At 49.7% G+C, this 16,157-nt stretch overlaps 1 protein-coding gene across 2 annotated transcripts in view; it reads right to left on the reverse strand.

The window, feature by feature from the left end:
• Positions 1–457: 457 nt before the first annotated feature.
• ATG2A (autophagy related 2A) overlaps positions 458–16,157 on the reverse strand; it is a 68,603-nt gene continuing 52,903 nt past the window's right edge. For both annotated transcript variants that reach the window (XM_026685793.2, XM_087943490.1), the window contains exons 32-42: positions 15,522–15,657; positions 13,752–13,949; positions 10,829–10,930; positions 8,775–8,859; positions 7,360–7,486; positions 6,390–6,462; positions 5,203–5,285; positions 3,154–3,275; positions 2,894–3,048; positions 2,326–2,478; positions 458–1,520 (exon numbers count right to left, since the gene is read on the reverse strand). In XM_026685793.2, coding sequence (XP_026541578.2) covers positions 1,284–1,520; positions 2,326–2,478; positions 2,894–3,048; positions 3,154–3,275; positions 5,203–5,285; positions 6,390–6,462; positions 7,360–7,486; positions 8,775–8,859; positions 10,829–10,930; positions 13,752–13,949; positions 15,522–15,657 — 1,471 coding nt within the window. In that variant the 3' untranslated portion in view covers positions 458–1,283. The remainder of the gene's footprint in view (positions 1,521–2,325; positions 2,479–2,893; positions 3,049–3,153; positions 3,276–5,202; positions 5,286–6,389; positions 6,463–7,359; positions 7,487–8,774; positions 8,860–10,828; positions 10,931–13,751; positions 13,950–15,521; positions 15,658–16,157) is intronic.

Raw genomic sequence — 16,157 nt, forward strand, 5'->3', positions numbered from 1 at the left:
CAAGTTTTAAAGCTGTCAAGTTTGAAGCCCCTTGATAGATAGATTGATAGATAGGTAAATAGGTAGGTAGGTACAGAGAGAGAGAGGGAGGGAGGGAGAGAGAGAGAGAGAGATGATCAACAGATAGTTGATAGATCAGGAGCCTTTAAACTTGACAGCTTTAAGCCTTGTGGACTTCAACTCCCAGAATTCCTCCTCCTCCAGTCATGTTAGCTCAGGAATTCTGGGAGTTGAAGTCCACAAGGCTTAAACTTGCCAAGTTGGAAGGCCCTGGCTTTGAATGATCAGTAAATGAATGGACTACCTGGACCACTTTATAGCACAGGTGGAATACCCTATCAGTTCTGGTCACAATACAAATCGAAAGATCTACCAAACAGGAATTTGGGCTTGATCTAACCCTGGCAAGATTAACCCATCATAGATCGGATTTAAGCAAAGCTAGGATTAAAGAAACTCATTTTGTTTTGTTTTTTTAAGAAAAAAACCTTGATTGGATACATCACACATTTGGCCTCAAAACAATAAACCATCTTTTCGGCTCAACATTCTGAGCTGGATCGCAGGATATGCTAAAGCAGGAGAGAATTCCCAGAAAGTCCCAAAAACAAAACAACGCCCCCAAATAGTCAAAATGCCATTCGGGCAACCCAGGACAGCCGGCTCAACTCTTTCGAACTCGGCTCCTTTGCAAAACAAAAAAACCAAAAACCCACGCCTGTTGGAATCACAGCGATGGCAACCCAGCGTGGCCCCCACCTGGTCTGGAAACCTGTCCGGTGGTTCCTCTTCCTGCCACGTGGGCCGCGGAGGAACCGGGTGAAGGCAAACGCCACGGCCGTTAATATCGGGGTTTTCCAGGCTGGCCCCAATCCAAAGAGCCCACCTGCCCGCAATTAAGCCAGGATCTGACCAGGATCCAAGCAAGCGAGAGCATGAAAACGAGTCACATCCTATTTAATCTCAAAGTTGTTTTTCTCTCCCCTCCTCCTCTTCCTCCCCCCCACCCAGTGCTTTAGTGTGTGTGGGGGGGGTGGGAGAAAACACAGTTGCAGACCATGCATCAAATGAAGGGGGGGGAAGGAGACCCCCCCAAAAGTACAGAAAGAAGGGCGAGGCGGGAGGAGATGGCCGCTGACCTCTCACGAACTGTGCAGGTGTTGAGGCCGTATTGAAGCCCCCCCCCTTTCCTCACAGGTATGGCCAACTCCTCCGTGGCTGTGCAAATGACCCTGCGGGCCTGGGTCCGTGGTTTGGATCCATGGGGGGGAGGAACCCCCCTGCTAATCCTGGGTCTCTTCCAAGCGCCATTTGAGAGATTCTTCCTTCAGGGCATCAGGTTTGATCTGGTTTCGCATACCGCCCAGGAGGTTGGAGGTGGCCTCGGAGGCCACGATCAGTGGCTTGACCACGGTGGGAGGGATCTGCCGCAGGACGCCGCCCACAGCCCCCGTGATGCCCTTCTGCTCGTGCCCACGAGCGGCCACGTCGCAGATGGTCTGGGCCGTGTCTAGGACGCCCTAAAGACGGGGAGGAGACAGGAAAGAGAAGTTGGAGGCAGGGTGTCCTGCCCCTGTTGGAGTCTACATCCCAGGAGGAAGCCGAAGGGCTGACCAGGAGCGGGAGGGGGGCTCTGTTGGCTGTGGAGGAAACTGGGGAAGGGCAAAATCCGGCTGGGCAGAGCAGGGGAGAGGTAGAACAAAGGAGAGGGGGTTCAGAGGAAGACCTTCTCTTCATCCTAGGGCACGCAGGGAGAAATGGAGAAGGGAGCAACATGATACGTGGCTTACGGAGGAGGAAAGGGCCCTGATTCCCTCCATTAGCCACACTTGGGGATGAGAGTCTAAAAGAGATGCATGCTGAGAGAGGCGTCTGCTAGGAACAAACATGAGTTTACTTTGCTTATCTGCGTTCCTGACATCCTCCCAACCATGTTGAATTACTGCCCTTCATGTCTGGAATTCTTGCTCCTGCCCTGCCGGACTAATTACCTCATTTTGCCTTGATTGAACTTAGTTACAGTTTGTGCTGACCATGTTTTGGACTTGATTTTTTTGCAGCCAAAGGCTGTTCCTGGGAGAGTTTTTCTCAACCTGGAGTTGAAGTCCAGAAGCTGGCTGAGGAATTCTGGGAGTTGAAGTCCACAAGTCTTAAAATGGCCAAGTTTGGGGACCTCTGGCCCAGACAGTCTCCGAGAATCAAACAGGATTGAATAAAAGTTGGGGGAGGGGGGAATAGAAAGAGGATGTCAGACCACCCCCACTAGCCAAAAATGGGGCTAAATCTCTCCCTGCAACCCTTGTCTGCAGCCCCAGGGAGGATTACCTCACGCATGGTGTCGTAGGCCTTGGCTACCCCCTCGCGTAGATCTGCCGGCTGATGGCCCCGCCGTAGTTTACGGGCGTACTTCCTGTCCGGCAAAGAGCGAGATGGTGGAGCCGTGGGAGACAGGATGTCATAGACAGTCTCGGCCGTGGCCTGGATGAGGGAAAAGAGAGAGAGAGGGGGAAAGGTCGGCCATCTACAGGGAAGGGAGGGCTGAGTTTCCCACGGGGAACGGACATGCTGGGGGTCTAGGTCAGGGGTGGGTAGCCATGGCGACGGTATAACCTGCGGACTTCAATTCCCAGAATTCCTGTGCTTCAATTCCTGTGAATTGGAAGTCTACAGGTGGTGCAGTTGCATTCTGGGAGTTGAAGTCCACAGGTGGGAGGTGCCTGGCTGAGGAATTCTGGGAATTGAAGTCCGCAGGTGATACAGTCGCCATAGCTGCCCACCCCTGAATCTAGATTCAGCTTCTCCCCACCCACCCACCCACCCACCCAATTTTGGGCTGGGCTTTGGCAGACCCCCCTCCCGCTCTCCCTCCCTGAGCTGACCCTTCCCCGGCAACCTGAATCGCCTGCACCAGCCGGTTGCTGAGCTCCAGGGCCGCTGAGGCGGTGGAGGTGCCGAAGGAGGCGGCGCCACGCTGCAGGCCACGGATGATGCGCCCGTCCTTGCGGTACTGCTCGATGGGCAGCCAGAAGAGGTCCCGCAGGCCGTGGACTGATGGGGGGAGGAGGAGAGAAAAAGGGAGGGGGTGAGGAGAAGGAGGCCATGCGAGCCACCCACCCGCTTCCCGCTGAAATGCCGAGCGGAGGGGGCACTCACAGAGCTGCACGAAGGAGTGCATGGGCCCGACTCCTCCCAGGATGCCCGGCAGCTGGTTTTTGCGGATGTCCGTCAGCCACTCGGTCAGGGCGTAGCTGACCACCTTCTCCACCCCAAGCAGCCTGGAAAGAGAGAGGAGGCCACACAGTAGTACTCAAAACTTACAACCATTCTTTTTAGTGACGATTTGAAGTTACAACGGGGCCAAGGTGTTCACGCCGATGACTGCTGCAGCATCCCCACGGTCACCTGATCAAACTCCGGGCACTTGGCAACTGGCATGTATGTATGACACGTTGAGGTATAAGATGCAATAAGGATGAATCAGCACAGCATGGACATTGCCCTTTTAAGACGAAGAATGGGTCCACAGGAAGTCTTTACCCAGGGGCGGGACTCATTTTTTTTAAACAACCGGTTCTGTGGGCGTGGCTAGGTGGGTGTGGCCATGTGACCAGGTGGGCGTGGCTGCTTCTCTTTTTTTGCAGCCCCCGCAGCGCCCCTTTTTTGCCTCCTGGGCGAAGCAGTAAGACAGTAAGACAGGAGGATCCCGGCACAGCTGATCACCAGAAGGGGAATAAAAAAAGAAATACCTTAAGGAGTGACTGGGCAGGGGACAATGCACTTAGCAATGTCGGGCATGTGTGCGATGTCACGCATGCACGATAAGGACTGACTGGGCGGGGAGGGGAGGGGCCACCCAAGGGCACGATTTGCCAGTTCTCTGAACTGCGCAGAATCATCACAGCCGGTTCTATAGAACCGGTCCGAACCGGTAGAACCCCACCCATCTTTACCCCTTTAAGAGGTGTCTATATAAAGGCAGCCATTAGAGGGCGTGTTTCTCTCTCATGTCCAGTATCCATTGCAGAGTTCTCCGTGTAGAGTTAAGAAGATTGATTGCTTGCCAGGGATTTGCCTACCACCTATATTTCTGTATATGTCTTGTATATAAACCACCGTTAAATGTCTAGTTCTCTTCTGTGCTGAGTTCTATGGGTTATCTCATAATAATAGTCATGCTGCAAACGCTCTGACATGACAGTTGCAGCGTCCCAGTGGGGGGTGGGGTCCCGCGATTCCCCTTTTGCGCCCTTCCCAGTCAGCTTCCAACCCACAAACTCAAAGAGGGGGGGAGCAGGGTTTGCTTAACGACAGCAGGATTCACTTAATGGCAGCAGGGATTGGTTTTGCAGCGATGGCAAGATAACAAACATAACATGCTTATTCTGATAGTGGAACGCAAATGGTTTTCTGGGCTTGACAAAAAGGCTGAAATGTAAAGAAAGTGTGTTTGTGTGTCCCTGCAACACTCTGAGGTCATCAAAAGAGCCCAGCCCAAGTTAATACTCATGAAATGCTATTTGTGTGCATGTATGTGGTATCCTGGTTAAATAAGTTGTGGGTTTTTTTTAGATCAGGGATCTTCAAACTTGGCAACTTTAAGACTTGTGGACTTCAGCTCCCAGAATTCTCCCACCAGCTCTGCTTTTTGAAGCAAGTCCCCTATTTTAATCGTTCTCGAGCTCATTAGGTACCAGCTTTAAGCTATTACTGGTCCCTTCGGTTGCTTTCAACTGAAATATTATTGGTGCTGTATTCAAGTTCTTCCCTCCAATAAATCAAGCACTCAAAAGCTTTAATATGTACAGTATAGAATAGAGGAAATGCAATATTTTTTATAAATGGAAAGCATATTGGAATGAAATATGAAAGCATAGCTGGCTGGAGAATTCTGGGAGTTGAAGTTCACAAGTCTTAAAGTTGCCAAGTTTGGAGACCTTTTTTTTCGATAAACAGATCAAGGAAGCAAAACAAAAAAACAACAACTAAAAACACCCGGAAGTCCTTTGTAATCCACCCTCTTTCCTGGCCTTGTATATACCCCCCCTGCCCAAGGAGGAGACCCCACAACATTTCTGACAGATGGCAGTCCAGTCTCTTCTTGAAAGCCTCCAGATAACATCCAGAAAACCTCCAGGTCATATGTATTGTGAGAAGCCTGCCCCACGCTTCCCTGACCCCTAAGTAAGAGAGGGGGCTATTTACCCATGGCGACAGCAGAGTCTCTTCAGTTTCAGCTCGGAGCAGTTGAGTTGAGCCAAACCGATCAGAATGCCAGCGAAGGTGCCCTGGAGGGACAGGAAGCAATGAGAGCGGGATTTGTTTATTTTTTAAACAAAGTTTCAAATGTTTAATGCCAAAATGTGAATAATTGTTATACACTGCTTTTATAGTTTGAAGTTTTTGATGTATACTGTCCAGAGTCCCTCTTTGGAGAGAGGCTGGCGGTGGACTAACGTGAAATACAAATAAATAAAATGAATTAAATGTTATTGTAAACTCAATCAGAACAGAGTTGGAAGGGACCTTCGAGGTCTTCTAGTCCAGCCCCCTGCTCAAGGAGACCCTATACCCTTTCAGACAGGTAGTTGTCCAGTCTCTTCTTAAAAGCCTCCAAGTGATGAAGCACCCACAACTTCTGGTGGCCAGCAGTTCCTCTGGTTAATTGTCCTCATTGCTAGGAAGTTCCAGGCTGTTTCTCTCCTTGATTAGTTTCCCTCCATCGCTTCTTGTCTTGGCTTCTGGTGTTTTGGAGAATAATTTGACCCCCTTTTCTTTGGGGCAGCCCCTCAAAGGCTGGAAGTCTGCTAATCCCCGGTTGTATAAACAGAGGCATAGAATCCAAATCACAGGAAGCTTTAGTACCTCTTAGTAAAGGCCACACCTGGAATACTGCACTCCGTTTTGGTCCCCCACATTGCAAAAAAAAGGTTGAGACTTTGGAAAAAGTTCAGAGAAGAGAAGAGAAGAGCAGCCAAGATGATTAAAGGCCTGGAGACTGAAGCATATGAAGAAGGTTGCAGGATTTGGGTCTGGCCAGTCTAAAGGAAAGAAGAATTAGGGGGAGACAGGATAGCAGCATTCCAGCATTTGAGGGGCTGCCCCAAGGAAGAAGGGGGGGTCCATTTATTCTCCAAAGCACCAGAAGGCAGGAGAAGAAACAACGGATGGAAACCAACCAAGGAGAGAAGCAACCTGGAATTCAGGAGAAACTTCCGAACAGGGAGGACAATTAACCAGTGGAACAGCCGTTTGTCTGAAATGGTGTAGGGTCTCCTGCTTGAACAGGGGGTTGGACTAGAAGACCTTCGAGGTTCCTTCCAACTCTGTCGTTCTCTGATTCTGTTAACTTGTGGGGGGAGGGAAGGGCTCGGTGTGGCTTAGCTACCCACCACCTGGTCCACGCTGACGTGCTTCCCGTGGTAATCCAGCCAGATGGGGACCTCGGAGGTGAACCGGAACTCCCTGAGGAGGAAGAGAGAAAGGGGTCGGTGTGAAGGCCGTCCTTGTTTCTGGGAGGCCAGGAAAGGATTTCTGGATCCAAGTTTTCACCCCCGTCTTTAATGGGAAATCTGTCGTCAGTACCCCAAGGAGGTCTGTAATAACGCTCAACCGTTGCTAAGTGAACAATCGTAAATCAAGGACTACCTGTAATTAACACACACACACACACACACACATATATATATTTGTTTTCTTAAGTTTTCGCGGGTATTTACATGTATGGTATTCAGCTTTGTTCGGGTATTTTCCCACGTCATTACAGTTGTGCTTTTAAAGTTGTAGCAACGTTTCGGCAGAATCTCATCTGCCATCATCAGCTTCTGGTGAAATATATATATATATATATATATTTCTCTCTCTCTCTCTTTCTCTGTCTATGTCTGTCTGTCTGTCTCTCCCTTTCTCTTTCTGTCTCTCTTTCTCTTTTCTCTCCGTCTCTGTCTGTCTGTCCTTTTTTCTCTGTCTTTCTCTCTCTCTCTTTCTTTGTATGTCTCTCTCTCTCTCTCTCTTTGTCTCTCTCTTTCTCTCTCTCTCTCTCACACATACACATACAAAAATATGAAAACACAACACCTTCAGATCTTTTTTAGCAAAACCCTAGCTTGCTCGTCTCATTGCTCCAGTCTGGAAATGCTAAAATTTCAAATATTAGATTAAAGCTAGATTATTATTTCCCCAACTTCAGCAAGTTGGAAGGCGGGTGGCCTTCAACTCCCACAGCCATCTTAGCTTCTCGCTGAGTTTGGGAAACGGTGTTCGATCCGAACCCCAGAGGGGCATCCTTTGTTCCCCATCCATTTTCCCACCCTTACGATCCCCTTCCCGGCTGCTGCCCCCCAGCCCTGCCTGCCCCCCTACCGGAAATAAATGGGCTGCTCTGAGGAAGAGGAAGCGTTGGAGCTGTTCTCACTGGCCGTGGTCTCCACCGAAGTTGCCATCATCCTCTCGGCTGCCTCCGAGTCCTTCCCTGGGGACTCGACCCGACCTGAGGGAGGGAAGGGGTGACCTCTTTTGGAAGGCCATTTTGTCCCACAAATTCCTCGCAACCCTCCTCTGCACACCCAGGAATTGAGACAAGCACCCATCATCCCCGGCCAAAGAAAGACAAACGCAGGAGGAATTCCAATCCAGGCTGGGAGGTCGTGAAAAGAGTTTGGCCCTCTTGATAGGGCAAAAACTACATTTCCCAGCGTCACTTTCTACCAACCAGGTGGCCTAGCTCACGGGTCCACAACCTGTGGGCTGTAGCCCACTGCCGGGCTGTGGCCTAATCACCACTGGGGTGTGTGAGTGGCTGGCCGGTATGCACACATTCATGTGTGGGCACGGCCCCACTTGCGCAATTGTCGGTGCCAGTGTTCTGCGCAATACGGCCCCACTCGCACAAACATCGTTGTGGGTCCTTGTGTGAACGTCACATGTATTCACAATCCCACACTCAAGCAAGCCTCGTTGCGTGTGCTTGGGTCCCGAGGACGGAAGGCTAAGTCAACATTAAGCCAGTCAGAATTGAACCGGTGGCAGTGAGCAGTTAGCTTGCAAGACTGCATTCTAACCACTGATAGAGAGATAGATGGATGGATGGATGGATGGATGGATGGATAGATGATAGAGGGAGGGATAGAGGGATAGACACATAGATGGAGATAGATAGATAGATAGATAGATAGATAGATAGATAGATAGATAGATAGATAGATAGATAGATGGATGGATGGATGGATGGATGGATGGATGGATGGATGGATGGATGGATGGAGGAGGAGGGATGGATGGATGGATGGATGGAGGGAGGGAGGGAGGGATGGATGGATGGATGGATGGATGGAGGATGGATGGATGGAGGGAGGGAGGGATGGATGGATGGATGGATGGATGGATGGAGGGATGGATGGATGGAGGGATGGATGGATGGATGGATGGATGGATGGATGATAGATGGATGGAGGGATGGAGGGATGAATGAATAGAGGGATGGATAGCGGGATAGACAGACAGACAAACAGACAAAGGGATAGGTGGAGAGGGAGGAAGATAGATAGCAATAGCAGTAGCCCTTAGGCTTTATATACCGCTTCACAGTGCTTTTACAGCCCTCTCTCAGCGGTTTCCAGAGTCAGCCTCTTGCCCCCAACAATCTGGGTCCTCATTTTACCCACCTCGGAAGGACGGAAGGCTGAGTCAACCTGGAGCCGGTCAGGATCGAACCACCGGCAGTCAGTAGAGTTACCCTGCCATCCTGCCCTCTAACCCCTGTGCAACGGGGGGCCTACCTTCGGATCCGGCTTCCATGGGCACGACAGGGTTGATGCTGGCCGCCACGCTGGTGAAAAAGTCTTTGAGGAAAAACAAGGCGTCCTGCAAGGAGGAGGAGAGGAGCGGAGAAGGGCTGAAGAGGCGTTTCCCTCCCTTGGAAGCACCAGGTGCCTCCCGACTCTCAGGGGGACCAGAGACGAAACACAACCAGGTGGGCTCACTCTACAGGTGGACTTCATCTTACAAGAGTTCACTTAGCAACCGTCTGAAGTTAGAATGGCACCCAAAAAGGGACTTATGGCCGTTGCAGCATTCACACACGGTCCCGATTTCCTTTCTGGATGCATGGCAACCGGTTCCTATCTATGACGGTGGCCGTATCCCAGGGTCACGTCATTTCCTTTGGCGACCTTCTCACCCAACCAAAGTCAACGGGGGAAGCCAGATTCGCTTTACAGCCGTGTGACTCATTGAACCGCTGGGGTGATTCGCTTAACCAACGTGGCAAGGGAAGCCGTACAAATGGGGCAAAACACACCGAACACTTTTTTTTCACTCGGCAACATAAATTCTGGCCTCAATTGTGATCGTAAGAAGAGGATGTTCTGACCCAAACCTGGTTCCACGAGAGTGAACACAAGACAAAACCTTTGACTGTTTCATTTACTAGTCCCGTTTCTTCACAGATCAAAGGCTGCTTCCCACTAATTAGCTCCGACAAGAAAGAGCCTTGCCAAGTTTTTGCAAGGCTGCCAAGAACAACAGATAAAGTCCCTAAACAATAAATCCAAGAGTCTCCAAATACCAACTCAGATATTCTAACGTCCACCAGGCTCGAGGATCAAACAACTTTGCCTTCTGCAAAGATCTCCCGTTTCTCAGCTGGCTTTTATCTCTTAAGGGAGGGGCCATTACCTTGCAGCCTTACTCCCGAGTCGCCCGTGCTGCTGCAGCTGCTCTTTCCTTTGAGCAACCCTGCACACGCACACCCTGGGCACAGGCTCCTCGGGGTCTTCTTCATGCAGCCTTACTCCTGAGTCGCCCATGCTGCTGCAGCTGCTCTTTCCTTTGAGCAGCCCTGCACGCACGCACCCTGGGCACAGGCTCCTCGGGGACCTCTTCCTCACTGCTGCCAGCCTCCACAATCTCCAAAGCCAGCACTCCACCCCCCTGATGGTCCTGGCCCATCCCTGCATCCCACGCAGGCCCCTCCTCTGAGTCCTCGCTCTCCGAGACCTCAGCCATCCACACACCTGCTGCCCGCAAACCACAACAGGGAACTACCTGTACTTATATTGACAGAAGCTTGCAGTTCTCCCCCATTTCTTTTACAGCCTGAGAAACTAGGGAGGGTGTCTTCTGAACCTTTTCCTTTGTCTGTTATACAGTTATGGGCTAAGGCAGTGATGGCAAACCTTTTGTGCGGATGCATGCGCATACCCCAAATGCAAGGTGCGCCCCCCCCCCCACGCACGCATGTCCCGGTGCATGTGTGGCAGAGACCCGAAGTCCAGCTGGCCGGTGGGAGGCGCACACGCATGCACGGTGGAGCTGAGCTGAGCTGAGAGCACGCGTGCCCACCGAGAGGGCTCTGCATGCCACCTGTGAAACGCATTCCGTAGATTCGCCACCACTGGGCTAAGGTGCCTATTATTCCCTAAAGGTTCATTAATAGAATCTTTTAAGTCTAAAAGTACAAATCCCCCACTTGTGTCTTTTACAGCCTGAGAAACTAGGGAGGGTTTCTTCTGAACCTTTTTCTTCTCCCATTATACAGCTCTGGACTGACTTGTCCCTTATCTAATTGCTCCCTGGACGGGCTTTCTTGCCCTGTTTTCCCAAGGCCTTTCCCACATACCCTGATCCTCCCCAAGGGAGACCGAAAAGGTCAGCCAGAGCTGCAAAAGTGGAAGAATCCAAACGGCCCCTCCTCTTCCCACCTTGGTTTTGCCCCATCCATGTCAAGGGAGGTACTCAGCAGTGGAGTTGCAAAAGGAACTACATCCCCCCACCATCTCACAACTCCTGCCTGAGGTTGTCCCCTCCCCAAACAGGGGGGCATCCCCCTTACCTGGTCTATGTTGAGTCGGAGAGGCATCAGGGAGACCCTCAGGCAGCACTCGGGACCCCCCACGCCAGCTTCGGGGCAGACATGAAGAGCTTTGATAGTAAGCTGGGGGGGAAAAAAGGGAAGAGGATGGGAATTGCTGTCTGCGTAATTCTTGGGAGTTTTAACAGATTCACAGAGCTGGAAGGGAACTTATAGATCATCTAGTCCAACCCCTGCCCAAGCAGGAGGCCCTACACCCATGATGGCGAACCTATGGCATGCGTGCCATAGGTGGCAGTCAGAGCCATTTGTGCCGGCACGCCAGCCGCAGGGAAACTTCTCTCACTGCGCAGGCATGTGTGCACCTCCTGGCTGATTTTCGGCCTGTTTGAGGCCTTTTGTGTGTGTGTGTGTGTGTGTGTGTGTGTGTGTGGATTGCCTTCAATCACAATTTTTGGTACAGGAGCCCCAAAAGGTTAGTCACCCTAAACCGTTTCTGACCGATGGCAACCCCGTCTCCTCTTGAAGTCTTCCAGTGAGGGAGCTCCCACAATTTCTGAATAGCAGAATATCAGAGTTGGAAGGGACCTTGTAGGTCTAGTCCAAAAGCAGGATACCCTACACCATTTCTGACAGGTACTTGGGTGGAGGGTTGTTCTAGATGACCTACAAGAGCTCTTCCAACTCTGGAACCCTGCACCCAGTTTTGGTCACCACATTACAAAAAACAAAGGGGGATGTTGAGACTTTGGAAAAAGTGCAGAGAAAAGCAACTAAGAGGATTAAAGGCCTGGAGGCTCAAACATATGAAGAACGGTCGCAGGAACTGGGCCTGGCTAGTCTAGAGCAAAGAAGGACCAGGGGAGACAGGAGAGCAGCCTTCCAATATTTGAGGGGCTGCCACAGTCAGGAGGAAGGGGGATCTTCTCCAAGATACCTGTCATGCCCTTGTTGGAGTCTGATCCTGAGGGGGAGGTTGAGCAACTGACTGGGAATGGGAGTTTGGCTCCGGTGGCTGTGGAGGAAACGGGGGAAGGGCCCAGTCCAGCTGGGCACTCAGAGGAAGGCCCAGGGCCACCCCCTCTTCATCCTAGGGCACGCAGGGAGGAACGGAGAAGGGAGCAACATGGCTTATGGGAGAGAAAAAGGCCCTGATCCTTTCATTACTTGTAGTTGGGAGAACACGATATAAGGGGGGCGTTTGCACACAGCTCCTTGTTGGAAGCAAAGCGCGCATTATCTTGGTTTTGGCATCCTCCCAACTGTGGTTGCTGCGTTATCTTGTGAAAGTCTGCAATTTATCATCCCGGCCTGCCATGTTAATGACTTCAGTGTGGTTTGTGTTGGTTTTTTTTATTTCTAATTATCTTTACTTTGGGTTCGGGCTGCATTTCTGCCCTTCATAGACTGTTTGTGGAAGAGTTTGATATCCAGCCAAGGATAACTGGACACTGAGGCCCAAGTTGGAGGCATTAAAGGGAATTTATTCTACTTTTGTGACTGTGTTATTTTTGTGTCACGCCCTGGATCATCACAGCACCAGAACACAGGAGAAGAAGCAACAGATGGAAACTAATCAAGGAGAGAAACAACTTAGAACTAAGGAGGAATTTTCTGTCAGTGAGAACAATTAACCAGAAGTCATGAGGGCTCCAACACTGGAGGTTTTTAAGAAGAAATTGGATAGCCATTTGTTTGAAATGGCATAAGGTCTCCTTCTTTAACATGGGGTGGGACTAGAAGACCTCCAAAGTCCCTTCCAGCTGTGTTATTCTGTTATTCTGCAGTTATATCCAACCAAGCTCAACACAGTTGCTTCCATCTGGTCTGGCCAGATGCCCAGGGCATCTGTCACCACTCATTGGCTACGAAACGGGCATATCCCTGCTCCAAAGTCTGTACAGATTCTCCATCATCCAGGTCATGGTTGTTCCAAAGGTCCTTTTTCAGGAGGCAACTGGACCTTTCTTTCTTTCTTTCTTTCTTTCTTTCTTTCTTTCTTTCTTTCTTTCTTTCTTTCTTTCTTTCTTTCTTTCTTTCTTTCTTTCTTTCTTTCCTTTTCTTTCTTTCTTCTTTCTTTCTTTCTTCTTTCCTTCCCTTTCCCTTTCTGTTCTCTCTCTCTCTTTCTTTTTCTTTCTTTCTCCCTCCCTCCCTTTCTTTCTTTTCTTTCTTCTTTCTTTCTTTCTTTCTTTCTTTCTTTCTTTCTTTCTTTCTTTCTTTCTTCTTTCTTTCTTTCTTCTTTCTTTCTTTTTCTTTCTTTCTTCTTTTTCTTTCTTCTTTCCTTCCCTTTCCCTTTCTTTCTCTTTCTCTTTCTTTCTTTCTTTTCTTCTTTCCTTTCCTTCCCTTTCTTTCTTTCTCTCTCTTTCTTTTCTTTCTCTCCCTCCCTCCTTCTTTCTTTCTGTCTTTCTCTCGTTCTTTCCTTCCTTTCTTTTGAAGATGTTTCACTTCTCATCCAAGAAGCTTCTTCAGCTCTGACTGGATGGAGTGAAAGGGAAGGATTTATCCTCCTTGCAGACAGCTGGTTATTTGCATCCTTTTAGAGGGTCGTTGAGACCACTTGGGGATTTCTCTGTGTCCTCGGGATCACCTGAGTGGTGCTCCTGGTTCCTGTGGTCTGCAATTTTTCCTCTGGAAACACCCTTGGAATTGTGTGGGAGTAGGAATGTATTTCCAGAAGAAAAACTGAAGACTACAGGAACTATTTGCACCACTCAGGTGACCCTGAAGACACAGATAAACCTCCAAGTGGCCTCAACGGATCTCTAAAAGGATGCAAACGACCAGCAGTCTGCAAGGAGGATAAATCCTTCCATAATTCCCCACCCTCCAGTCAGAGATGAAGAAGCTTCTGGGATGAGAAGTGAAATGTCTTCAAAAGCAAAAACAAGAAAGTCCATTTGCCTCCTGAGAAGGCACCTGCTTCAACGGGAGATCCGGTCCTTACCATGTTAGAATGGGCCCGCCGGGGCAGGAGCTCGCTGCTGTACAGGTAGAGGAACTTGTTGATCTGCGAGGAGGCCAGGCGGTCTCGGATCTCCAGCTCCTGGACAACGAACACCTGCCTGGCTACCGGCTGCTCCTCCGATTCCACGGACAGCTTCTCGGATGCTCCACCTGAGTAAGATTCGTGCTGGAAACTCACCTGAGAGCAGAGGTGAAAGGGGGGAAGCGTCACTGACACCATACGAGCTAGGTACACAGGCCGACTCTGGGCCCCCTTCACTACAGGTAAGTCCTCGACTTACGACCACAATTGATGTCGCTAAGGGAGGAATTGGTTAGGTGAGTTTTGTCCCATTTTATGGTTTTTCTTGGCCACGGTTGTGAAGCGAATTGTTGCACTTGTTCCAATTAAGTCACAAGGTTGTTAAGTAAATCTGGCTTCCCCATCATGGCCTGTGAGAAGGCAGCCTCTGTCAGAATACATTCATGAACTGGAATAGAGCGTAGCAGCTAAGTCAGCCAATGAGGACTGTTTGGAAACTGAAACTAGAAGTAGCCTAGGCATGGCTCTGTATTAAGCTCTGCAGCTATGTTGAGCTCTATTGAGCTCTGTCCATTGAAGATGAAACGGCTTCTCTCCTCTGCTGTGTGTCTTGCTTGCCTGGTGAACTCAAGGGAAACTGAGGTCTGTTTCTGCTCTGAACCTGTCACATGTCTGCTTCTGTTGTAGTTTGCTCCATGCTGGAGAAATCTACAACTGGTATTGTAAAAATCACTTTATGTGTTTATGAAGAAGTTAAATGAAGCCTCAGGCATCCCTGTTCGCTTTTCTGGCGCTGAATTTATGCTGCTATATTCTGAACAGCCTCCAGGATCTTGGCAACCTGTCCTCGACTTAGGACCACAAAAAGGGCTAGGAAATTCATTATGAAGCAGATCGGTTGTTAAGCGGGTCATCACGTGACTAGAGCCAACCACGATCGTGGGGCCGTGGGGATTGTAAGGGCAGGGACAGTCACAGATGACTTTTTTCAGTGCCTTTATAACTTCGAATGGTCACTAAATGAATATAATGTTGTAAGTTGAGGACTGCCTGCACTTGTTTGCCACTGTTGTCTAATGTTGCCCCATTGCCCCTCTGGATATCTGCTTCCAGGGATTTGCTCCTCTCTTCTCTCTCTCTCCTTTCTTAGTCTTTTCTATCTCCTTTTTTCTCTTCTCTCTCTTCTTTCTTTCTTTTCTTCTCACCTTTCTCTCTCCTCTCTTTTATATTTTCTTTTTCTTCTTGCTCCTTTTGCTTCCTTCTTTCTTCTCTTTTTGTCCTATTCTCTCCTTTTGATCTTTCTTTTCATCTTTCCTCTTGCTTTTCTTCTCTTTCTTCTCGTCCCTTTTCTCTCTCCTCTCCTTTTTCTTGCTTTTTCTTCTCTCTCCTCTTTTTTCTATGCTCTCTTCTTTCTGTCTTTTCTTCTCTTGCTTTTCTTTCTCTCCTCTCTCTCTCTCTTCTTCTCTTTGCTCTTCTCTTATATATTCTCTTCTTTTTCTTTCTCTCTTTTCTTCTCTCTTCTATTCTCTTTCTTCTTTCTGTCTCTTCTCTTCTCCTCTCTCTCTCTCCTCTCCTCTTCTTCTCTTCCTTTCCTTCTTCCCCACGGATACACATATGGGGCTCCTACCTGTCTCTTCTGGCTGCCTCCAAACTGACCCCAAAGCAAGGCTGCTTGGGAACCAGACCGCCTCCCCCCTGCCCATGCCGAGCAGCCCCTCCCCATCTCACCTTCGTAAGCTGGATTTCCATCAGCAGGTCGTGGACACGGCCGGGGCCTCCTTGCGCCCGCCAGGAGCTCTGGGGTCGGCCGGGCCCCGAAGACCGAGAGGGGGAGGAACGGGTGCTGGGAAGGCTTGATTTTGTCCTGGAATTTGAAAGATGTGGTGATCAGATATCGGTAGTTATTAATATTCCACCCCCCCCTCCCCCCCAAAAAAGATCTGGCCAATCTCTTGCCAGCATTAGATGGAGCCTCTGTGGCGCAATGGTTAGAGTGCAGTACTGCAAGCTACTTCTGCTGACTGCCAGCTGCCTACAGTTTGGCAGTTCAAATCCCACCAGGCTCAAGGTTGACTCAGCCTTCCATCCTTCCGAGGTGGGTAAAATGAGGAGCCAAATTGTTGGGGGGCAAGAGGCTGACCCTGTAAACCGCTTAGAGAGGGCTGTAAAGCACTATATAAGTCTAAGTGGTATATAAGTCTAAGGGCTATTGCTATTAGGGAATTCCACCTACATCAGCATTTTCAAAGTAGGCAGCTAAAAGATTGGTAGACTTCAACTCTGTTAAGGTATTGAGATTGAATAGCTGACCAGCTGCTGTAACACTGCTGTAAATGCTGATGCAATGAGGATGAGTCAGGAGGG

The sequence above is a fragment of the Notechis scutatus genome, chromosome 14, assembly GCF_049901735.1.
Source record: "Notechis scutatus isolate UNSWTSFEM ecotype Mainland chromosome 14, rNotScu1.2, whole genome shotgun sequence".
Lineage (NCBI taxonomy): Eukaryota > Metazoa > Chordata > Lepidosauria > Squamata > Elapidae > Notechis > Notechis scutatus.